This window comes from Sminthopsis crassicaudata, chromosome 1 (genome assembly GCF_048593235.1).
Source record: "Sminthopsis crassicaudata isolate SCR6 chromosome 1, ASM4859323v1, whole genome shotgun sequence".
Taxonomy (NCBI): domain Eukaryota; kingdom Metazoa; phylum Chordata; class Mammalia; order Dasyuromorphia; family Dasyuridae; genus Sminthopsis; species Sminthopsis crassicaudata.
In genome coordinates this window covers 477333655-477359120 of record NC_133617.1, presented here as the reverse complement: position 1 = coordinate 477359120, position 25466 = coordinate 477333655, and the positions used below count along the sequence as shown (strand labels likewise).

The 25466-nt window shown below is 34.1% G+C and overlaps 2 protein-coding genes across 12 annotated transcripts in view; both read right to left on the bottom strand.

The window, feature by feature from the left end:
* Window positions 1–1896: 1896 nt before the first annotated feature.
* Window positions 1897–20062, bottom strand: GET4 (guided entry of tail-anchored proteins factor 4). The gene is made up of 9 exons (XM_074281104.1): window positions 19596–20062; window positions 11731–11809; window positions 11141–11222; window positions 10011–10160; window positions 6047–6185; window positions 4269–4409; window positions 4077–4152; window positions 3725–3797; window positions 1897–3255 (listed from the first exon to the last, which is right to left on the bottom strand). Exons 1-9 carry the CDS (start codon window positions 19751–19753, stop codon window positions 3167–3169), a joined length of 987 nt encoding a protein of 328 aa, XP_074137205.1. The 5' UTR covers window positions 19754–20062; the 3' UTR covers window positions 1897–3166.
* A 2203-nt stretch (window positions 20063–22265) lies between these two features.
* Window positions 22266–25466, bottom strand: part of SUN1 (Sad1 and UNC84 domain containing 1) — a 79945-nt gene continuing 76744 nt past the window's right edge. For 9 of the 11 annotated variants that reach the window (XM_074281094.1, XM_074281103.1, XM_074281093.1 and 6 more), the window contains 2 exons: window positions 25329–25421; window positions 22266–24078 (listed from right to left, as the gene is read on the bottom strand). In XM_074281094.1, the coding sequence (XP_074137195.1) occupies window positions 23965–24078; window positions 25329–25421 (207 nt within the window). In that variant the 3' untranslated portion in view covers window positions 22266–23964. The remainder of the gene's footprint in view (window positions 24079–25328; window positions 25422–25466) is intronic. The other 2 variants (XM_074281095.1, XM_074281098.1) reach the window with 1 other exon arrangement.

The window sequence follows — 25466 nt, the reverse complement described above, 5'->3', positions numbered from 1 at the left end:
TTTTCAATATATCCATCAGTTATGATTTTTTTTTCTCCTCTTCAAAAATAGTATTTACTATATAAGATGGTTCTTGAGGAGGGGGGAAGACACTTGTGGGAGGTAAGGTGATGTTAAAAAAAACCCATCAAATGACATCAGTAAAAATTTATTTTAAAAAACTTCTATGGATTGTAGAATGATCTAAAATTAAAACCAAGACACATATAATGCTCATGATAAAGAGTAAAAGACAACAGAATTCAGACAAATGTAGTAACAAACTTTGAAACACCTTGACAAGAGGTGGTTGAATGCAGGTGTGAAATGATACATATGTCACAGATATGTCAGTTTTACTTAACTATTTTTCTTTGCTATAAATGGAGTTTTTATATGAAGGGCTAAGTACACAGAAACACAGATGTTAACAAAAAACAATAAAGGATCAACAAATACTTTTTAAAAGACCAACAAAAAAGACCATGTAAGAATAGGCTAGAAAATAAGATAGGAGATGACATATGGATGGAGCCAAGTGATTTATTTCAAATTTTATTGATTTATTACATCTCTCTGGATCTGGAACTGTGAAGTAGAATTCTCTGTAGATTTTGTTCAGGATTCTTCCCACAATTGCACGTGATCTATTTGGGGACATGAGGAAACATTTAAGAAGAAAAAAATCTGTACAGAAGTGGAATTAGTGGCCAAAAAAACAGAATACTAACATTACACTTAGTACAATCACTCCACAGAGTCCAATCAGATGATGTCATATCTCTAACTCACACACTTTATCGGCTGGAAAGGTTTTATTGACAAGCTCGTTACTGCACATGCTTAAATACACTACAGTAATGATACAAGGTACATGATTGTGTGATCGTAACATGGTCAAACTGCCCTGTCACTATTATCTTATAAACATCTGTGCCACAAAGAGGTTTTAATCTCTAAAAATTTTCTGATAAAAAGCAAATGAAATACCAAAGCCAAAAAAAAAAAAAAAAAAAAAAGCAGTAGGGTTGATAATCAAGTCATTATCAAAACTTAATTCTCTGGAGAATATGATGGATGCCTAATCACCACACAACAAGAAAATACCAGATTACTTTGTAGATACCACCAATGAGCCATAAGCCTAAGAGCTGCTGGGAAGTCTCTTAGTTGGATGGAATAATTTTAATTTTTACAGCAAGTATACAGAACACCACACATTTTTCAAAAGGTCTTTACTAAGTGGAAGTAGTTACACTATTTTTTAAGTATCTTGACATTTCAACAGACCAAAGTTTTAATTATACTTATCTAGATGATTTCTAGATGTAGAAGCTCTATTATCAGGAATGGGGAAACTAAAAAAATAAAAAATTAAGCATCAATGACAGACAGAAAACATCTATGCCAGTATGATTTGTTAAAAGGAATAATGGATTTGCAATCAGAAAACCTGGATTTAAATCTAGACTTTACCACCTATGTGATGTCTTGGACAAATCACTTCCCTTTCTGTCTCAACTCAAAATGAGTGATTTGGATGAAATGGCCTCTAAAATCTTTTCCTTTAAACCTTAGCATCCTATTGTATGTGTGTGAGTATATGGAAATTGATGTTTTCTGTGTATCATCAGTGCCCAATAAAGAAAAATATCTCACCTTCTAAACTACACTAGAGAAGTTCTGATCTGTGTTACAGACATGGGGTACATTTATAGCTTATTGAAATAAGCTAGCCCAGCCTTAAGTAAAGAAACAAGGCCTGGCAACTAAAGAGCAGCTTGTAACTGCTACTCCTATCCATCAGAAATTTGATGGAATATAGTACTCAGTGTTTTCATGTTGGAGAGAAAAAGGCTTAAAATGAGACACTTCCCCTCCCCATTTAGATACTTCAAAAATCAACAGTGCTTCAAGTCCCAGTATAAAGTATTTATTTAAACTCAACATTAACACAAAACCTTCCTTTAAATTCCATTTGTTTTTACAGTAAATAAAATTGGATTTCCCTCCTCCCCATGCATGATCACTGTGTATTAATCTACGTCTTTTAACTGTGAAAAAATAAAGTGTTTCCCCCCCCACCCCCTTTTGTAATTATATTGGTACTATCTGGCATACTGCACTGCATCATTAGGTGATAAAATGTAGACTTCCTACTTCCTGGTCTGCAGTTATTCCTGTAATTTCATGTCTTTTTTCTCTAAAATGTTACGTTAAAGGAATCATTCACCCAATAAAAATAAATATTGCATTAAGATAGAAATTAAAGTTTTGCAGTATCCCTTTTCTTTAAATGACATTTCAAAAGTGGTTTTACTTAGAGAAAAAAGCAGGGGTTGCTGACTTGCTTTATTAAACACAACTGTCACCTTACATACATATACAACTAATACTGTTAAAGTCCATCAAAGGCAGCAAAATCCCATGGATGAAAAAGAAAGATCAACATGAGATTCTGTTATGTATAAAGTCAGTAGGATGGACTTCAGTATCTTTAGCTTCTTACTTACATGCGACAAAGATCCATTCAAATTTTAAAGCAAAAATCAGAACACATATTTGAAAGGTTAAAAAAAAAAAAATCAGTTTTGATGGGCACAAGATACACTGTGATTTGAGATAGCCAACTCTTGTTTTCCAAAAATTTTCTGTACTTCAAAAAGTAGTTAGCTTGATGTTATATCTAGTTAATGAAATGCACCCTTTCTTTTGGCATGTCATAAAAACACATTTGGCACCAGGCTCAGAGAAAAAGCTAAAAACTATCCTGCCTTTTAAGACATTCCTCTGTGACAGCAAAGGTTGAATGTATCATTTTCCCCCATAAGAAACTGAAACAAAATGATTTTGAAAGGGTAAAAGTAACAGTAATGCCTGTGCTTTATTTTGTATTAATCTGAAAAGGAATACTGCATTTGAAACCATAAATGACTATATAACTCAATCAAAAGTCACTGGTCAGCATACTGAAAGGCTGCTAACAATCACTCCAATCAGTTCTTCTGGCTACCCTTTTTACATAAATAATATAGACCAAACATTATAAACATCTCAGCAACCTTCTTTTTTACAGAATGGAGAGCCCTCCTAGTTGTGAAAAACAAAATTTCAGGGCTCATATTCTGAAAATGTCTTTTGAGTTATCAAGTTGTCTGATTCATGCAGTTCCTAGTGAAAAGAGTTTTCAATCAAGTTCAATAGGACTGCTATCTTCTTGGCCATCTTCTGCATCCTCTTCCTCCCCTGATCCCATAAGACTGTTCAAAAGGTTCCCTACAATAAATGAGAAATTAATGTAGAAAAAGGTCATAAACATCTCAGAGTACATTTTTAAATTTTCAAAATTTATCATTTTCAACTTACAAAAAAATTTGTTAAGTTTTCAGCCACTCCTGGTAAAACCAATGGTAACAAGTAGGTACATTATGAGCCACTGCCACCTAGACAGCTTCAGAGGCTAGTAAGTGATGTTTCTTGTTCACATGAAGTACTACACATCAAGTCAAAGGAAATTACAGCTCCTTAGCATAATTTCTGCTATCAACTGAGATAAAGGGATGCCTGCCTTTATGAGAATTCAAATAAATGATTTCTTATCATGTTAGTATTATTTTGTGCTTAAAAATGGAACATATGGCTAAACAAAACATATATGACAATATGGATTTAAATTCAAAAATTAAACAAGGATAATTAGATTAGTAATATTTACAAATAAATTTCTCTATATATAACTTTTTACCTAATAAGCCTCCATAGGATGACGTCTGCTTGGGTGGTACTCCAAAAAAGAGCTGTCCTATTCTATCGAGATACTAAAAAAGAGGAAAGAGATTCTACTGTCAATTACAAATACTGGAAAAGGAAGTTTGACTTACATAGTTCACATAGATCTATCATAATTTTCATGATGCAATTCCTTATACCCAGTGTTTTCAAAAGGCATTACATTTTGATTAAATTTGTATCATCAAGAAAGGTAACACCATTCTATCCTATTGAGGGCAAAAATAAATTTATAAAGTCCTTTTCATTTTAAACAGTATGCATTGTTTAATACTACAACTTCAAATAAAACACAGCTAGCTACTAACCTCGTTGTACATAGGATCTCTCTTGAGTGAGGGCTGATATTGCTCACATAATACTGTAAATACGGTTAGTTTGCCTCTGAAAAAACAAACAGAAAAGAATGATGAAACCTTACACCATAAATCAAAATACTGCTGTCCACTCCCCTCCCCCCCCAAAACCAAACAAACCCAACAATACCCAATAAAATTTACCCTTCAACAGCCAGCAGTAGAAACCAAATAAAGTTGAGCAAAGGCTGTACAAATGGAGGTCCCTTCTGTATTGAAGGATGTTTCTGTGTATATGTTGTGAACACCACTGAAGCACTGCTTTTATTTTTTAAACAGAGAAACCTAAGGAAAAAAAAAAAATTAAATGCTCTATTTTGGGAAGGTCAAAAAAAGTAGTATGATTTCAGATTTTTAAATTTCATAGAAATGTCAAAGTACTTTTTGATTAATTTTTACAAGCAATTATCTCTATCAAAGGGAATTAAAAAGAACTGGCTCAAATTAGACAAAAAATTGTCAATTTGATCTAATCCAAAGATCTAAAAAGCATTACCTCATATCATTTTACTGCATACAATAATGAAAACATTTATCCCTTGGAAAAACTCAAATACTATATGACTATTATTCGCACACAGCATATAAGGGCAATGTCACTATAATGTAGGCAAATTCCATATATATCATAACATGTAAAGATCATATTAGAATCCCTTGGGTCAGGAAATAAGGAGCATAAACAACTTCTGTTTAACAGTCAAAAGCATTCAATGAACTTTTTATTTTCCATGCTGAAGCTCTACAAATGTACTTCACTGAAAACTTTTCATCTTAACATCTCCACAAATAATAATCTCAGAACAATTTGGGGATACAAAAATAGACTATAATTAATTCATTAAAAGTATTGAGTTCAGTTCTAAAGAAATTATTTAGACCAATAAAAAACTATTTTAAACTTTTACATCAATTAAATTCCAAAACATTGTTGCATAACTCATATAGTTTCCAACATGATGCAAGACACTTGAAGACAAGAACACATTCTTAGATGTTTAACATACTCTTTTATCAATGAACCATCTATCACCAAAAAAAAAAAAAAACAAAAAACACAACACCGTGATAACGTTATTAAGCAAAGCAAATATGAACTAGTATGTTAAGTTCTGCACTTAAAGTGTCACAAAGCAAATCTTATCCAAATGTATCTATATGTCAAACCAAAATGGGTTTTAGTAGAATAGAAAAGTAAATTACACATGTAAAAAATATGCATATAAAGGAAAAAGATTTAGGGGGAAAAAAATCAAATCCCAAGCATCTAGGATAGATGACTTCTGCCCTGTTTGGACACTACAATACATTACTCTACAACACATTTGGGTTATTCTCTTCTCTTTTGCTTCCTTTGTCTTTTAGGGGAATCTCCACTTCTGTAAATCCATCATTATTACATTTAAAAATTTTTTTAAAACTACACAGAATTTTAATCATTAGTATAAGCAAAAATTTTTGTTAAGAAAATCAAATTTCAATTTTAATATGTTGGTGTTAAGAGTAAAAAACTTTCATGCATTTCTCATAATCAAATGTGTATTTCTTTTTTCAGAGATAAAGGTTTAAAGGGTGATAAAGATAATGGTTTGGTTTAGTTCCCCCCCTCAAAATACACTTTGGAAATTAGACTAACTTAATTTGTAATATTTCAAAGTTATTCTGGTGCTATTCAATTAAGACAATTAAGTGATTAGAAGTTCAAATAAGTTATCAAAAATTAAGACTTACAAAGTTTTGACATTCAAAGATTAACCAACAGTCTACCATCTTAAGATTTTCATCAAAAGCACAAACATTCTTAATTTCAAATTATTCTTAATTTGTCAAATTATAAGCTGCAAACTACAGCTTTTTAATTTGCTCCAGAATGTCACAAAATCTATTTTTCTAAGTAAATACTCTTAAAATGGAACACCTACTGTAAGACTGCCTGTGCGACAAACATGTCCACCTCACTGCGATATCCTCGAGAGGCAGAATATTCTACTAACATATTCGCACATCCTTCTCCATCTGTGGAGTGCAGGAAATGATACCGAGACTCACAATAATTCTGTTCTAGAAGGGAGGAAAGGAAAAATATTTAGTATTGTTTGGATAGTTTTAAAAACAGAATAAACTTTTTTTTGTCAAAAATTTTCTGCTAAAATTATTTTGTGGCATAGCTCAAGATCAAATTAAAATCTTACATCTGAAACAGGGAAGAAAAATTAGCTTGGTCATTAATACAAGTCCTATGGCCAAAAAAATTAATGAAAACACAAAACAGCATCCCTGAATATAAAACAATCCCGTCTAGGTAAGCAAATTATTTGAAGTTCACAGGTCTTTTGAATTTCAGAGTTTTACATTCTCAGTAAAGAGAGTCATATTTTTCAACCAAAAACAAAGTGCTGGGCCTTACTTTAAGAAATAAAGGACGTGAAAAAATTTACTAAGAAATAATGTGAATCCCTATCACAATTATTTATTAGCCCTCTTAACCTGTAAGAAATAAACTATCTTTATTTATTTTGACTAAAAAACTAATTTCAAACCCCAGCAGTGAAAACACATCAGCAAATTCATTAATTAGTATCTGTTTACATTTTTTTTTCAACTTTAATCTAATATATACAGCTAACCCACAAAAATGTAAAATGGCAAGAAATCTTTGTTGTCAAGGAGCTAGCTAATGGTTAGTTTATTTTTAACTATTTCTCACCCTAACTGTACCTTAAGTTAGGCTTGTACTTAACTGTACCTACTATCTTATCTCTATTATACTACAATTTATTGAAAACTAGTGTCTTGTCCTATTGATCATTGTATCTCCTTTAATAACTAATAGTACCTTGCCAAATAGGAGTAAATATTAAAAACATAATCAATAATTATTGATGACATATACTGACCAAAAGAATTTGAATTTAATGCTTACTCCATTTCTAACAGTGACTCAAACTTCAGTCAATATTTTCAAATGCTAATATTTATAATCAAGGCACAAACTATTCAGCTAAAAAAAGGGACTTTTTTCTCATAAAAGAACAAGCTAAAATTCTAATTCATTAATTTACTGCATTGTAATTGTAATGTAAAGACTTTGGATACAGTAAAAGCTTCTTAAGTTCCACTGTTTTGCCTATCTTCATGGCAAAGCATACATATGGGAAGAAAAAGGCAAAGGTAAAATTTAGAGGAATAAAATAAATCTCCAAAAAAAGAAGGGAGGATTTTTTAAAGGGAGAAAACAAAAGATCCAGGAAACTGTTTGGATAAAAATAAATAAGAACTGCAAAGATGGAAAATATTATCAATGCAGAGTTTTTAACTGGGTCAAACCAAAAATGAGAAAAAACACTGATGACATGTTTTATGAAATGATTAAAAAAGGAACAATAAAGTTACATGGTACAGCAGAAAATTTCTTTCTTCAGGGGGCAGCTAATGCAGTGCTCTAATAGAGCACCAATCCTGAAGTCAGAAGGACCTGAATTTAAATCTGGCCTCAGACACTTAACATTTCCTATTTGTTTGACCCTAGGCAATTGCCTTAGCAAAAAAAAATTAATAATAATAATTTTTTTCTTCTTCAGCCTATCTGGATCTTAGTTTTTAAAAGGCTCAAATTAAAAATAATTCAATACTAATGAAATAATCTAATACATCATGGCACAGTAAGTGGATAATTAGCTTCAAAGGCAAAAAGACCTAAGTAACTCTGTGTTATTCTCCCTATCCACCTTCCCCCCAACACATACACATATTGGCAGGCTGTGTGGCCTTTGGGTAGAGCAGTTACATTCTCCAGGCTCTGGAGTGCAGAGCAAATTCTGACCTACACTAGTATAAGGAGCTTCATCTCCCAAGAGTTTTGCTGTCCCAACAAAAATCAAAGGATTAGTCTTCATCCCCTTGATAATAATTGACACTTATATGGAGCTTTATGATTTACAAAGGAGTCTACGGTGATTAGTTCCAATTTGACAAATAATTTTAAAAAAAATAATAACTTGCCCAAGTTTACAGGATTAAGATACCAATGACTACCCCTACTTCCATGTATATCACTGTCTTCCATCCCTGGACACAGTACAATGACTGAGCAAACAGATCACAATTTTTAAAAAATCACAACTTTTTCACAGAAATGGATGAATGACAAAAAAAAGGGAAGAAAAATTCTTCTAAAAAATGTCTTTTGTTGAGACCAATTCCAGAAACTCTTTTTAACTAAAACAAAAGTAAAAGAAAAAACAAACACTTGAATTGTGCTGGGAGGTAGTTCATTATTTTCATTAGTGAACCTTTTTTTTTTTTTTTTAACAAAAGGAAGAAAAAGCTGGCATATAACTATGAAAAAGGATTGATTAAGCATGTAGTTAAGGAGAGACCAGGTGATGCACAGACTATTTTATGTAAAGAATACGGAGCTAGAGAAGACAGATAGGGTAAATGAGAGGCCAGTGGAATGAGAGAACCTGGGTTCAAATTTCATTTTTCCTGCTTATTACCTTGGTGTGGCCTTGATCAAGTCACAACTTCTCTAGGCCTCAATTTATTCATTTGTAAAACGAGGTAGGCCTTAGATGAGATGTCCGGTCAGATCTTTTCTAGTTGTAGATCTATGACCCTCTAAGCAATGATAATTAAACTGTTACTTTATTTATGCAATAAAGAGGAAGCAGGGCAAAAAGGCTGGATTTATAAAAGATCTTAATTATGCAGCTTAAATTTTTTATTAAAGAAATGCAATTTCATTGATTTTTTTTCTTCTATTTCCATTACTTTTCAGAGCAATAACAGTCTTTTTACAAGCTTTTGCTAAAAGAGCAAGAAAAATCTGAGAGAACACAGAGGTAACAACATTCTGTATTTATTGAACCAGTCCTGATTTCAAGAAAAGAAAGGCTACTTGTAATGAAGCTTTATCAAAGAAATATTTCCAGACCACCTGTCCTGATTTTTGCTTCAGAGATTAATCACTTTAAATATGAAAAATGAATAAAAGAGTTAATTATTCACAGGTTTCCTAATTCCTCCGAGGTTACAAGAGAGCATCTCTCTCCCATATCCATTTCTATTATAATGAATATAAAAATGCTTTGTGATGATCATTTTTATTGTTATGATACTTTAAGGTATAAGAAAAGTTTGTTCTCTCAAATATTCTAAACTTGTTTACATAATGAATTCTAAATGACTCACAATTAATGAAGTTTCATTGTATTATAATTAATTTTAGCCTACGTAGCTAAAGTATTAAACCAAAGTATTCTTAAAGGTTTACTGAAAGCTAAGAAGTGAAATAAAGAAGCAGAAAGTATAGACACCTAGATCTGGACAAATGCTTCTTGATGTATTTTAAAGAATACCCTACCCCACCCCCATCCCCCACCTCTCAATCTAAAACTGTTAAGAACTATTTTAATTATAAAGTGAAAATGAAAATAAAGGTCATATGGCCATACCTATATTAATACTCTATAAAAGGTTATATTTATGCAATTAATCTCTATTATTCATCATCTCACTGCTTTACATTTACATAACATTTCATTTCTAAGTACTTCCACAAACACTACTTTTTATAATCTGTAGAATAATTATCTAAGCTAAAAGAACTCTTTTAAAGGTCATCTAGCTCTTTCAATTTACAAAAGAGGAAACTGAGACCTAGAGAAGTTAAATGATTCAAAAATAGTCATCTGGGCAGTAAACAACAGCAGAGCAAGAATCTGAGCCTAAATCTTCTGATTTCAAAGTTAGTGCCCACTTCCTCCCACCTGCCCCCATTCCCATGCAGCAGTTAGGGTTCTTCTTTTTACACCTATGAAATCGTGACCCATCACAAAATGTTCCACAGCTACGTTTCAATTTTTAAATGACAATGATTCTTACCTTTCCATAGTGTGACAGCCAATAATTGGTGTAGTTTTGGATGGCCCAATTTCCCTGATCCACCACTGGACCACTTTAGTGCTCTGGATACAAACGCCACTCTTTCGGGAGAATTTGGATCCATCAAACTAAACACTTTAGCCAAATTTTCTAAAAGTAACATAAACATAAATCCTTAATCAAAGAAAACACATATTTAGTATTCTATAAATATACTACACTTAAAAATCAACTCTTTTACTTTAAAAAAAAGTTGCAGAGCATTTAAAAAATATATATGTACCAAATGTACTATTTAAATTTATATTAATTCTGTGAGTTGTTAACATCCAATTGACCTCTCCGCTGCAGTGCCAGAAGCCACATTCTCCCTTAGTGAGTAGGAAGGGAAAAAATATTTCCTGTCTCACTGCTTAGCCCAGATATAATCAAGGTGGGGGTCAGGGAAGTTTGCAGTGGGGAGATTGGTCCCCGTGGAAGAATGAAATATAGAATGGGGCAACACTATCAGGGGACTGGGGAGTAAATGCGCCAGAATGGAGTCACAGAAACATTACAGACTCCTCAATTTTATTCTCCATTTTGTCCACAGACCTCTGGAAGAGTAGTGGAGGCAAGGGGTGGCTAGGCCTCACCATATTCTTTCCAGCTGGGAAGCTCATAAAAAGGGCTTCACGAACTGCACGCTTACCGAATTAGACAGTCCGCCAAGCAAAGTTTCTTTGACAAAATGGCCGACTCGCGGGCAATGCGCACATCACCTCGCTGACTGGATGGGAAGCCGCTGTCCATCAAAGCGGCGGAGAGGTCAATTACTGTGCAGACATTACATGTTGCTCCTGTGTTGGGGGAGAGGACAGTGCCAAAAATCATGCTCCACCTATAAAACATAGTATGTTTGCTAAGTGTGCCAGTATGTTCAGTACTAACTCAATCAGAGACTATGATCTTCAGTTGTGAAAAGTGCTGTGATGCTTCTACAGCAAAATTAATACCACATCACAACTCAAGGCACCAAAAAGGGAGTTAAGATGCTTAAGAAATCATTTCATCAATGGCCAGCTAAAAATAATCTCTAAAATGCAGATGTACTTTAAGCATTGTAAAGCTCAACACAGTAAAATTCTCACCCAATAGCTCATCAGTTACTTTCGCATCTGATATCTCCAAGGACTCTAAAACCAGCATGGAAAGATCTGCAGCACTGTTTTGCTACAAAACATACACAAACAAACAAGAAGCATACTGTTAGTTATGAAGCTCTGATTAGTTTCTAGAAACAAAAAAGGGATGCTTTTGGTTTTCAAAAACATATTAAACAAGCAGTGCTAACCAGTTTTTCAAATGATTCAACACCTGTGAATAGATAAATGAAACTGTTCTAGCACAATAATTATTTACTGGATATACTGTAACCAGCTACCATATGAATGAACATCTATATTAGGTATTTCTAGCTCTAACACAACCACTGACAGCCCATAAGAGCTGGGGCCAAAGCCATGAAAGCAGCACAAAATAAGGCAGGCTCCATGTAGCTGTTATTGCAGATGTGGGTTTGTATTCAACAGGAACAACCAGGTTACTGCTGTCAAAACTGATTCAAAATGGGACAGAATGCATAGCACCAGCCCACAGCTTGCTGCCTATTAGTCTCTTTCTTTAGCATTCATATTTCAGTTTTTTTGTAGACCAGAAATAGAAACAAAAAGTCACTTACTTGACTGTGACTGAAGAACAATAATGCCCCTGAGTACATTAGTTCCCTTGCTTCTATGTGTTTGCCTTGTGACATGTACCTGTAATAATGAAGAAAATAACGATGTTAAAATAGTCAAATTAGGCAGTGCATCCAAATTGCTCCAAATGGACAAAAGAACTAATATCACTGAGAGAGTCTAACAAATTCATTCAGGTACATTTAAAAAAAAAAAAACCCAATGTTATAAAGGCTAATTAAATTACATCTAGAATTTAATGTTAAACATATACAAGTTTTCAAAGTTATAATTGGGTACCCAGGTGACACAGTAGATAGAGATGAGTCAGGAAGACTCATTTCTTGAATTCAATCTTGTCTGGCATTTACTAGCTGTGTAACTCTGGGCAAATATCACTTAACCCTGTTTGACTTAGTTTCCTCATCTGTAAAATGAACTGGAGAAAAAAAATGGCAAACCACTCCAGGATCTTTGCTAAGAAAAACCCAAATGGGGTCATGAAGAGTCAGGCATGACTGAACTGACTCAACAACAGCAAAAAAAAAAAAATCTAGTATCAAGCTTTTATTTATTGCATCTACAACTTTATACCAGGGATGGTTATGAAGTCTGAAGACTAAAGTTCAAATCCTACCAAGTCTACTCACTCACACAAAGAAATTGTAAATGTAACTCAAAGTAATTAATTTCCCTGAGGTTCAATTTCATCTGTAAAATGAGAGGATAATCCTATAATATATCTAAGACTCCTTCTTCCTCTAACATTCAGAGATTTTTTTGGAGTTTCATAAGCTGAAAGAGAAGTCTGAGCTTCTCACACACTAACAAATGTCTTTGCATGGGGGAGAGAAGGACAATAGCAAGGAAGTAGCCTATTATTCATTTACAAACATTTATTATCCAGCATCTATTTGTATATGATAATTTGGATAAACAAGATCTCTGCCCTCTCCAGTTTTACAGCTGGACAGAACTATAGATATGATTAAACCATATATGGCACATTAATCAATAGAAGTAAAATATCAAATACACAAATATTATCAGCAATCAGTCCCAATATATACATAAAGAATACACTTGGAGGTCAGAGTGAGCAAGGTAGACTCAAAACTACAAACTCTGAAAGGAAACAGGCAAAGAAAATATCTCTATTATTCATTAGTCCTACAAAGCTGCACAAATTTTCAACTATTTTTGAATAGGAGACTGAAAGTTTAACAGGATGGAGGATGATATTCTAAGGATAGAATGCTGCCTTGCGGAAGTGTGAGACTTCTGGATTAAAGAAGATTTAAGCAAGTGTACAAAGGAATGTCCTGGAAGTAAATTAGATATAGAAGAGATAAGAGCAGTAGTTTGTTCCAAACTGGGACAAATTACAAATCCCACCAGTAGAATAAAACTAGAAATGGCATGAAGCAGAAACTAAGTTGTACTGCACATATTCTCCTCTATATTTAATTTCCATTCAAAGTTCTACCACTCTAAAGAATAAAAGAAAAGAAAATGTATTCAGCATTATATTCTTCAAAATCGTCTGACAAACATTCTTAATCTTGTTTCTTGTTTTGGAACAGAGCCAGGTAAGTTACACCAGAGGTAATAAGTTTAAATAATAAATAACAATTACCTAAATAGGAAAAAGTTAGTAAAATTGCTTTATTTCATTTTATCAAGATGAACTGCTTATCATCTCTAAAGAATCTAAAGATAAGTTTGCAGAACACTTTCATTTATTATTTCATTTTATCCTCACAATCACCTTAGGAAGTAGGTACTCTTATTATTCCCATGTTATAAGAAAGCTAGGCAACAGACAAAAATTAAGTGGCTTGCTCCTTGTCATAAAGGTAATAACAACTCACTGGAAAATGGTCTTCATTAATAGTTGTGGTAAAACTTGAAGGATCAACTCTAACTCTCTGGTCTTCTGGGAGTGACCACCATAGAATCCATTACATATTAGGTATAGTCTCAAAGTTTCTCTGCAATGGAAGACAACTATTTTCTAAGGATTGGGGCATGATTCACATAACTATAGAAGGCTGCTTTTTTCTATCCTGTATTTCACTTGTGAAACATTTATGAAAAGATTCTCTGGGAACTGTACAGGCAGGAACCGTGAACATTCTCCACTGGCATAGTGTCCAAAATCTGAATCACCTTAAAGACAAGATGAAGCATTACAATAGGATTTCAATGGAGAAGAAAACTTGGCAAATACAGGATTAAATAAGAATAATGGCAAAATGTTTATAAAAGCTGGAGACTGTCTTCATATTTAAAAGTCTACTTACAGAATAATAGAGTAGTTTTACCTACTATGTGTTATTATGCCAATTACAACAGCAGATCTACCCAGAGAGAAATTTGACTAAACACAAAAAATTAGCCTTTTATCTTTTATATTGTTTCTATGAGTATTAACTCAACACTTTTTTGCCAAGATATTTTTAAAAATCATTTCACAATTAACAATAATATAAACTCATACACTAATTTTAACTTAATATAAACCCCCAAATTCTTACATTTTCTTAGTGAATAATCTATGGGAAATGGTTAGTCTTGTCCATTTTCTCTGGGGTCTAAATATTGCTGCATATTGGCAAGAAATCTATATAATCATAGTAAGAAAAGAAAAATCAGGTAAACATCCAAAATGCTTTTTAAACTGTTTCACTGCCATGCTGGTAATGATGCAGAAGAAAAATTCAAGAAACTTAAGTATAGGTCTACTTTATTACCAGTCTCCATTCCATCAATGAAGGATTCAATACAATCAGAAAGCTCAGTAAATACAAGTTCAAATAAGAATAATGAAATGTGTCTGTGAAAGCAAGGAACTGTCTTAATATTTAATAGTCTGTGTATAATACAGTAGTTTTGTTATAAATACTGATTTCATTTCTGTCGTCAAATCTCACAACTGATTTATTATGAATGTAGTATGGTCATCTGATATTTTAAAGCATACTGTATATGTTATGAATGCTGAAGGATCACTTAGCAAACACTATAAGATCAAAGAAGTCTTACAAAACTACTATTCTGTACCACTTCTGATTAATTTTGAGAAAGATTATTTGCATTTTTCAGTTCCATGTGACATTTTAAAACATTTAATCACATATAATGATTGAACGGAAAATGCAAATCTCTCTCATACTTTTAGATCATCTCCAAAAAATCTGGCTACAGAGGGAGACTCACAGAGGGAAGATATTACAGGGGAAAATTCTATTAAGAAAAAGTAAAAACTAGTAATGTGAATTGATGTTAGGTCTAATTCTCAAAGAAAAGGATTAACATGTACAAATAAAAGCAGCATTGTATCAAAAATCTAGAATCAAGTACAAGTATCCAAACCATAACCATTTATATAGATAACTGTCAACATGAAGAATTTGTAATGGAATCAATAAGATGTTCTAACTCTGTGCTCCTAGAATTACATGACTTCACAAGATGTCCATCCTTATATTCTAACATTAAAGGCACTATAGTCAATATGAAAGTCAATATGACCACTGAACAATGATCCCTTCTAGTGAATCAATAGAAAACATCAATATAGTCACTGACAGATGTGACAAAGACAAATCCCAAGATTCTATTACTCTAAAAATATGAAAAACATCTCTTTAAGTATGAAATCTGTAGACAGTCATTCATCATTAGGAACATATTCATACTCAATTGATGACTAAGCCCTTGAGGCCAGTGGTATTCACTCATTTTTCAATTTGAAGATAATTACTAAAAATTTTGAGCTGATCTTTCAGTGAGTTAAGAATGAATCAAGTATCATTCTTAGATAAGAGAAAAGAGGTCACAAATGAAACACAGGACAGCTGACAATAGCTTTATATAATCGCTTGAATCATACTCAATCCATAAAAAATGTTGGAGAATACTTTGAAATGTTCTCTGAACACAAATGTATGAGCCAGTGATTCTGATTCTTTTTTTTTTCTGATACAACCTATTAGCTTGATTTCATTACAAACCAAATAAATGCTATTTTCCTTTAGAAATAAAGTTAAATGCCAATGGGACACTTTCTCAGATCCTTAAAATCTCTCAAACCTCTCCAAAACAGGAATTATATGCTTGAGATAAAGCAATTTCACCAACAAACCTATTAGGTTTATACCCCAAATAATCCACTGATGAGAATAAAATTCCCAAATATGCCAAAACATTTATAGCAGGACTTTATGGTAACAAAGAATTGGGGGGAGGAGGGAGAAGTAGATGTCCATCATCAGAGGAAAGGCTAAACAAACTGTAACACCCAAATATAACATAACATTACTATTCTATAAGAAATGATAAAGAGAACTATGACCAAAAAAAAGTCTGTATGAATTGCCGCAGGATGAAGTAAACAAAGCTAGAAAAACAACACATACAAAGACTACAACAATGTAAAAGAACCAGCAAAAATAAAAATTTCAAAAGTGAATGTTACAAAATTACAAATATTAAACATGGCTTAAAGAAAGAAACATGAAAAGATATCCCAACTTCACCTTGGGACATCTATTAATGAGACATATTGCATATATATAACTTTTCCAATGTAGATCAGTTTTGTTGATTTTTTTTCTCTAAAAATATTATTTGTTATCTGGGAGGATTCTCTGGGTGGGAAAAATTTTGATAGTAAAAAAAATCAATAAATATTTCTTTTTAAAATAAATTTAATTAAAATTTATATATTTTGAGACTTTCACAGCAAAATAATTAGGAATCGCCAAAATTTAAATCTAAGCTCAATATGTTAATCAATTTTCTTCTTCTCTAAGGTTTGGTCCACCCTTAACTGAGTGTATCAATTTAATAACTGTACATTAACTCATCTTAACTTCAGATTCAATTGAAAGTAAAGAACAAGCTAAAATCCATGCAATTGCTTTTCAGAAAACAACAGACATGAAAAAATTGTGTAGAATTTAATCTCAAAACTTTGGGATTTAATTATCCTGATTATAATTGACATTAACTTTTACTACTGAAGAAAATCTGACTGCCTGAGAACTAAAGCCAATTTTAAACATACATAAAGAAACATTATCGAAATGTATGGATTGCTATTCTGTGCCTTGACACTTTCAAAAGGTAATTGACACACAAATAAATTTAATATCTAAATACCTTTTTAGTTTACTTTTTTTCTTAAGATCAACTTTACTAAGATACTACAACCCCTTAGCATATCAGCTAAGATTTTGTTTCAAATGTTAATAGCTATAAACATGATGCATTAAAAATTTATGGTTTCTATGAAGAGACCAATTAAATAAGTTGTTTTAAACTATTGGGAAAAACTATTCTCAAGTAAAACTAAAAATAGCTTTATTTTTAGGGAGCAGAAAAAATGTTTTGTAAGCAGAAAGATAAAATATAGCTTAATTTATGCAAATTTCAAAGCTATCTGTCAAAAATTATTTAGATATTACAATGGTCTAAATGGTTTAAAATTGTTTTGCCTTCAATTTCAAATAAAACAGGGAGATTAACATCCTTTTTATCATGGGAGCTGTAGACAATAATCCATAAGCGAGTTATTGGAGAAACTTCTTAGAAAAGAAAAAGTATGGGGCTGATCACTAAACAATCTCCTTTTTATTTTCCTTTAACAAAAAGGAAGAATTACACTTATAAAACTTTTGGTAGTACATAAACTGCCAGCTTTTGTAGCAATTCAGATTAAACACCATTTCAGTAAAGGCATAAGTACAGTTAACTTAATTATTTAACCTAATAGAAACAAACTCAAAATGTTCCTGAAACATAATCTAGGAACACATTAGACAATACAGATTGCGAAATTTAAATTCATAAGTAAAACATAATTAAATGAAAATGTTTAAAAAAATACTCAAAATACTACTGTTATTTCCCAATTATATGATGTAAGTTTTGCTAAACAACAAATATGAATACAAATGAGCTTTAAAATTTGTATTTAATTTTAGCAATGGCATATTATATTGTGTATGTTTAGCCCAAGTCCTAAGCACAGTATTTTAGACCAAATCTTATTAAACTAAGAATTACCAAAAAAACTATTTACACGTTCTAATCAATGCCCACGTAGTTTTAACTCATATTACAAAGAAAATTCCAATATTGATTAACAAGTTCCCGTAACCCCACTAAATTACAGGACTGGAACTGACACTATGATAAGAGATTTTAAATTTGCATGGGACTTAAGAGATTATCTTCTCTAATCCAATCCTCTATTTTTACAGATGAGGAAACTGGAGGCCCATAAAAGTGAATTTTTGTGACTTTCACAAAGTCACACAGGGACAGAAATCATTAGACCTTGGTGTAAAGTGCACTGAGTCTAGAGTTAAGATACCTTGGTTCTAAACAAAACTGCTACTTAATATCCTAGTTGACAACTTTGGGGTGAGTCCTTGAAGTTCTCTGGGACTTCCAAAGTTCTTTATCTTAAGTTAAATGAGGGAGTCATACTACTAAGGAACTCTTCCTGCTCCAACTTTATGTCACCAACTTTAGTAACCAGATAAGGAATTGAACCCTTTTAGCTACACAATATTAAACCCTTAAAAGAAAATTCCTAGGACCAAGCAACAACAAATAGATAGTCTTCGTGGCTGACACAGCAAATAAAAAAACTGAGGATGAGAGAAAAAAAAAAAGGACCTTTAAATCCTCAATCTGATTATTTTTGGGGGGAAATTGCATTTTAACTATCTTTAAAGAAAACCATTTACAGTCAAGGTTTTCCTCAATGAAAAGTAATGCTAGGACCAAAAGGCTCTTGATAATTACAAATACATACTTCTCTTTTATTTTGGAAGTCAACAACAAAGAAGCAGCCCACATTCGGATACTAGTTTAGTCAAAGAATCAAAGTCTCACAAAGATGGCCTAAAACCATGCTCACCACGGTATTTCACAAACTCTAATCACAGTCAACTAAAGCCTTGCGTTAAGGAAATTACCAATTAAATTCTACAAGGATTATAGGGCATACTTAATAAAGCTCATCAATTTATGCACGACCTCCAAGAAAAGGAACGGAGGAAGACTCTACGTATAAACAAACTTTCTATCCGATTTAAACTCAAACCTCTGGAGAGGGAAAAACGGAATTTCTCAGGGAGGGGATGGCAGGGGGGCATCCAGCATGGAAGGGAAAGGGATGTCTGGGAGAAGGCAGCTAGTCTCCAGAGACAGAGATGGTCTAGTAATGGGGGAATGTGTCCAACCAATAACAAATGCCCGCTCTCTACATGCCAGAAGCAAAGGGATACAGACCCTAAAAGGGATTCGGAAACCCTGTTCCCCCTCCTCTCCCTCCCCCCCTCCCGCTTAATGTCGATGACCAGGCCCCTGGGCATGGGGCTGAGGACTAGTCACTAAGCAGGGCTCCGGGAAGAGGGAGGGGCCCTCTTGCTACCTGCAAAGGTCAAGGCTGGGAGGGAGAATGAAGGGGGTGGGGTGGACCCACCCGGAGTTTTGAGGCACGAAAGCCGGTGCATGCATGGGTCAGGACAGGAGCTTGGCACTCCTCCCAGCATGATATTAGAAGGGGAGAGGGAAGTCCAGAAGCCTCCATTCCCCATCCCTAGGCTCCCCTTTAGGGATCTCCCCGGCCCTAATCACACTAACCCCGGGCCTCTACCCCCCCCTCCCCGCGACAGGCAGTCGCGCGAGCCAATGAGAAAGCGGGCTGGTCTCTATTCCGCCAATAGGAACAGAGAGGAGGGCGGTGCCGGTGCCAGGTTAGGTTGACGAGGCGAAAAGCTTTGGAAAGCATAGGCCGGCGCCCCGAGACAGACGGGCCGCCCTGAGTCCGGCCGCGAGTTCCGGCTACCTGAAGAACAGGGTCCGGTACATTTGGTGTGCCTCATAGTACTCGCCCTTCTCGACACTGGCGCGGAGCTTGCCCTCCACCCGCTGGACCCCGCCCCGGTTCCGGGCGCTGTTCCGGGAGCTGTCCTGCTCGGCCATCGCCGCAGCTGCTGCCGCCATCCCGCCGGCCCGCACAGAGAGCAGGCGCTGAGGCTGCCGCAGCCCGTAGTCACCCTCCAGCCTCCCCGGCTTCCGTCCTGGCGGCGGCCCGAGGGCTTCTACGGTGGCTTGCAAGGAACAGTCGCAGGCGCTTCAGCGGGCGTGTCGGCGATGTGCCATTCCACGTGACCTCATGGGAGGGGATGCGGTGGCGAAGGCAGACGGAAGGAGGAGGCCGCCTGGGGCGGGCCGCATCCCAACGGAGGAGGAGCTACAACCGCCCCGCCCCAAGACGGGGGACGGGGAAGGCGAGTGACGTCATAATCTCCATGTGTGAAGGTGGCGGCGCGCAAGGGCTTAAAAGGACCATGCGCGTACGTTCTGAGAACTCGGCGTCGGGAGAGTACTTGATACGTACATCCTAATAATATTTCCCACATTTAGCAAGAGCCATTCTGACCCCTTCCGGGTCGTTCCCGGCGCTTTACTCCGGGTTCCCGTACAATCCGGCTGGAACCACCACCACGATGCCCGCCCCCTGCCAGTGGCGATCCTGGAACCAAATTGTTTCCTTCCACGCCGCCTTTTGGGGCTGAGCACCTCTTAAATCTATCAGACACTTCTCGATGGGATTTTTAACTTGATCAGTTCCTAGGATGTTTTCTCGCCCTAGTCTGACTTGCTTCTGCTTCTCTCCCCATTAGATTTACGATTAAATAGCATCTCTGTAGCACAAGAGTTTGACTGAGTTCGGCAAAATTCGCATGCTCTGTATTTGGTTCATCCTTTTCCTAAGTCACCATCATATCCAGCTATAAGACATTTTGAATATCATTAAATGAACATTTTTTCTCTGGCTTTAATATTTTTGATATTCCACCAGTGTTTTCAAACAGTAAATAGCATAAATAATGGCCAATGATAAAGACAAGTCCTAATGTTATTTCCCTAACGGAAAAAGGGATCTTTGCAAAAGTTGTATGGCCCGTTTTGTTAGAAAAAGCAACAAAAGTCAAAAAGAGAAAAAAATTTCTATAAAAATACTTTGTGTCCACTTAAATTGCCATTTTGTAGTGCTATTAAAAATAAAACTCAGCAGTTTCCTAATGACAATTTTCCCTTAATACATATGCTCAATTCCAAAATGTCTATTTCTTCAATTTTTCTCAGCCATTTACTACATAGTTAAAAAACATAAGAACATGTATCCAAAAAGACTACAGAAAGAACAGTGAATGAATCCTTTGACAATTCAGGTTAATCCAGTAGAACTAGCATTTGCAGTTAAGTATTATGTTGTCTGTACTTTCCACTGTACATATACATAAAGCAATAAAACTCAATTTCATCATTCAGTTTTATTTGAAATGTCATTTCATGATGTGCTATCAGGTTCTAATCAATAGGAGTATAATTTCCTGTTGGGACAAGTCAATATCACTGAGCCAGAGTTTCTTCTAAAAAAAGTGGAGAATAAGATTGCATTTTTTAACCCTCATAGTTGCGATGACATCCCAGATTGAAAGTAATTTTAAGAGATTACCCCCTCTTTGGATTTATTGAGTTACATTGTAAACTTGAGACTTCTGTCTAAACCATATGTTAAGTACCTTTGAGACCAAAGCTCAGGATTCAAGAAACAAGGCCAAAGTCCTATTATCCTTGGGTGCCAGTTGTTCAAGTTAGGTTTGTTTTTTTTTTTTTTAACCTTTTCACTTGAGTTTAACAAAAGGAATCCTGAGGAGAGGAGGATTTGGTAAGGGATGACTATAAAAAACACTTGTTCTGTGTTTGACCTGGATGACTTTAAATCTGATGTGTAATTTTAACATAGTTATTTGTTCACTTTATATTATATGTTCATTTTATTGTGTCAGGATCCCCCATGCTATGCCACCCTTTAAAAAAAATTATTAGCATTCACCCTGTTTTTCACAGCTAAGGTTCAATTACACTCTGAGCATGGTGTAACAACAATTCTTTGCCTTTACCTTCTGGATGAATTTAACTGTAGCAAAATCCCAGAACCGTTTCACACCAACAGCAGATGATACCTGAAGCACCTGCAGGACTGTGTTCTGATCATGAAGCACTGCTTTGAAACAAACTTGTTTCACTATTGCTGTCACCTCATTGCTAGGCTGCAGCTCACTGCATAGCAATATCTATACTGAGATGTGCCCACTAAAGTGAGTCTCTTCAGCATCAGAGGCAGCCCATTTATCTAGTTTTCCTCCTCCATAAAATGAAAAAATATTTTTGCTTATGACCACTATTAGTTCTCTGGGTTTGTTTTATTTTATTTTTCAGAGTTAACTGCAGTTGTGATAAACTGTGTACGCTCTTTGGTATTTTCAGGGTTAACAATGGTGAAATATACTGATATTTTAATCATCTGTTTTCAGAATTAACAGTTGTTTGTGGTAATGATAGATAAAATGCAAGAAAGGATTTACTAAGTACCTATTGAGATATTATCAATCTAAAGTTATTAAATACCCCACACACATCTTGTGGAAGAAACAATATAAACTGAGAAAAGAAATATACTTTTTATTATTAATTTGAAATATTACATGCACTTTTAAAAATTACAAATTTTTTATTTAAACATCTCAATAGCATCTTGTGAATTTGGAGGCAGCAAAAGAAACACTACCAAAGACAAATATTTTGAAAAGCATTTACAAAAATACATTGCACAAAGTCCTATCTTGCATCTTTAAAAATAAATTAGTATTCAAAATATTCCCATCCCAGTTCCCAAATTTAATTTACACAGGATAATTTTGATTTATATATTTAACCTATAATATATGAAATACCTGTACATATTTTATCCAACTTCTCTATATAGGCATTAGTTCCACTTCTAAAAACAGTGAACAAATGCTAATTTATGGAGTTTTTAAATACATTTGAGGACTGTTGTGCAATATACATAAAACTCTACTCAGAAAACGAGTCAGCACCATCATTTTAAGCCTTTTCTGAAAATACAATATGTATGATAACATATTAATCACAACCAAATAAGCCTCTAAGATCAGTCAAGCAAGAACGCTACATGCAGTTTTATAATATAATGCAAATCCCAATTATATCCAGTAAAAATCCTCTTGTAAGGGAAAAACAAAGGCCTTAAAATGTAATAATGGCAGCTGAACTTGCCTGCTATGTTAGCTAATATACTTTCAATATCATGTGACCAGTGGGATAAAGATACAAATGTTAAGAACATATCAGTGTTGGTTCTACAGCAGAATTCAAAACCAAAATAATCTATTCTTTTCAGATATTAATTTTATCTCCTTAGTGTATAACCCAGACTAAGCTAAATTAATTTAATTGAAATAAGCATCATTCAGACCTAAGATATGAGTTGATTTTAGATCTAGTTCATCCTTAAAACTAAGAAATAAAATAAAATTTCCATATTTTGCTCAACTAGTATTACACACTATTTACTTTGAAAAACTGGCTCAAGAATGAGAGCAAACCCGAAAACAAATTTGAAAGGTATTATTTCCTCACCTAATTTCTATCCCATCCAGCCCCCTTCCTTCCCCATCCAATCCCACAAATATAGTAAATTAAAATAACAAAAGTAAAATCTGTGTCTGGGTTAAGGCAATCCCAAAGAATAAGAGTTTAAGCTGCTGATAAATAAAGACATTTTGGTTGCAATTATTTTTCCCTGACAGTAATATGTATTAAGGTTTAATAGATGAAATACAAATACCAAAAAAAAAAGTTTTCAAAATCTAGTGAAAAGGCCAAAGTACTGAGACCAATATCTTAAGGAAACTTTTAATGTCTATTTGGCTTTGTTCCTGGTGCCAGACAAATATAAGTATACGTTAAAATAGATTCTAAAGTTGAAAAACAAAAGTAAAATAGTTTTGTTAACAATACAATTCAAACTAGGTACAAGAGACATCACCTGTTCTGCTAACCAATCTTAGTAAATCAGAGTATTCAGCATGCAGTTTCTCAGCATGACCATTTTTTTTGTTTGTTTGTTTGTTTTTTGTTTTTAAAAAGGTGTCAATGGCAAGCTGAGCATCTGGAACATTTTATCAGTTGAATTTTCATGTATTGTCTTGCTGGCAGTCTTTCGAAGTTTATTATAGAAGATAATTTTGTCCTGTGGTAAAACATGCCCTCATCCAGTGTTTCAGGTTGTTTGGTATATACAAAAATGTACAAGAAAAATAATGTAGACAGGATTTTTACTTCGTAATTTCTCCATGTACTCTGAAGCGATATAGACATGTATATTCAGGATGGCCCCAATTAGAAAAAATTCGAAGTTCTACAATCTGGAAAGCTTTTCCAGGGCTCTTCTTAAAAAAGAAAACAAAACAAAACAAAAAAACAAAACAAAACAAAACAAAAAAAAAACTTGCATTATTTAATATCTTTAGCAAACCAACAAAAATTCATCAATCATATTTCTTGAGAATAAGGATAGAGAGGTTTGAGTTCAAGGCCTTGAAATCTTGAGCTAACAACTAAGCACATTTTTTAATCTGAATTTCTTAATCAGCCAAGATAAGGAGAGAGGAGAAAATCTATTTCAAGTGGTCCTTCAAATCAATAATATATATAAGAAAGACTGACATTTTGTTGTTTACTCATCTCCTTCAAAAAAATGCAGGATCTGCTCTCATGTGGGCTCTGATATATATTTGAGGTTAAATAAAGGGAGAATTTACTCCAAAACTCAAAAGCCAGGCTAAAGGGAATCCAGGGGAAAATGCTATGATTTATTTCTTTCAGTCAAGTCAGAATATACTTTTACATTTAAAAAGTTAACTAACGACTGAGTTAATAATCTAAATAAAATACTTGTTAATAGTTCTGTGGTATTAAACTCCAATAGACAATACAGCTACTGATGCATATCTGTAGATATGGATACTTGTGAGCCAGGTATCCTGATTTAAGTTTTAAAATGTTATGACATTTATGTATTTACTTTGTTAAATATTTCACAATTACATTTAAATATGGTTGGTTCCTCTTAGAAGTGTTGCTGGCCTTGTGTTGAAGCCTTTGGCCCAGAGGACAGAGCTGATTTCAGTGTCACAAAAAACCCAAGTTACTTCTTGACATATCTTGGTTATGTGACCTTGTGAGCAGCACTTAACTTCTCAGTGACCTCCTGAAATGTCTACAGCTATAAGCTGAACAACGGTTGTCATTGGAAGAAATTCCCTTACGTTAATGACACAACAGTAAGGATACCAAAAATAAAGTTACTAGTAACAGTTTGGTTATTAGTCACCAACTTGCTTATAGCATCAATCCAATCAACTCAGAGTACTTCATCAAAACACACTAAAATATAGTCTTTTTCAAAATGCAAAATTCACATCTCAATAGCAAAACATTAGGCTACTTGTTGGGGCTGGTATTTAAAAATAGTTAAATGTTCTTATGTTGTGAATATGTATATCAATACAAAAACCTAAAAAATCAGCTATATTTGGCGTGTGTGTATATATGCATGTATATGTATGGGGTCCTAAAAATCAGTATACTTTGAAGCTTAGTAGGCTTATATACATTGTCTATACATGGAGGCTCTTACCATTGCTTGAAATATCTGAAGTGATTCTCCTTCTTGATCATAAACAAACTGTCCTAGAAGCATTCCTTCTTCTTGATATTCACTGTCTAAACCCTATAATCAAAAAGAAAGAGTTGCTAAGTAAGAATATACTGTTAA

Bases quoted from the DNA above. Each gene is read 5' to 3' on its own strand.
- GET4 (XM_074281104.1), bottom strand. From the start codon at position 19,753: ATGGCGGCAGCAGCTGCGGCGATGGCCGAGCAGGACAGCTCCCGGAAC. The intron at 11,810-19,595 runs GTAGCCGGAACT...TCATTATTACAG, and splicing joins TACCGGACCCTGTTCTTCAG to GTACATGTCACAAGGCAAAC. The intron at 6,186-10,010 runs GTAAGAATCATT...CCTCCCTTCTAG, and splicing joins GGCTGTCACACTATGGAAAG to AACAGAATTATTGTGAGTCT.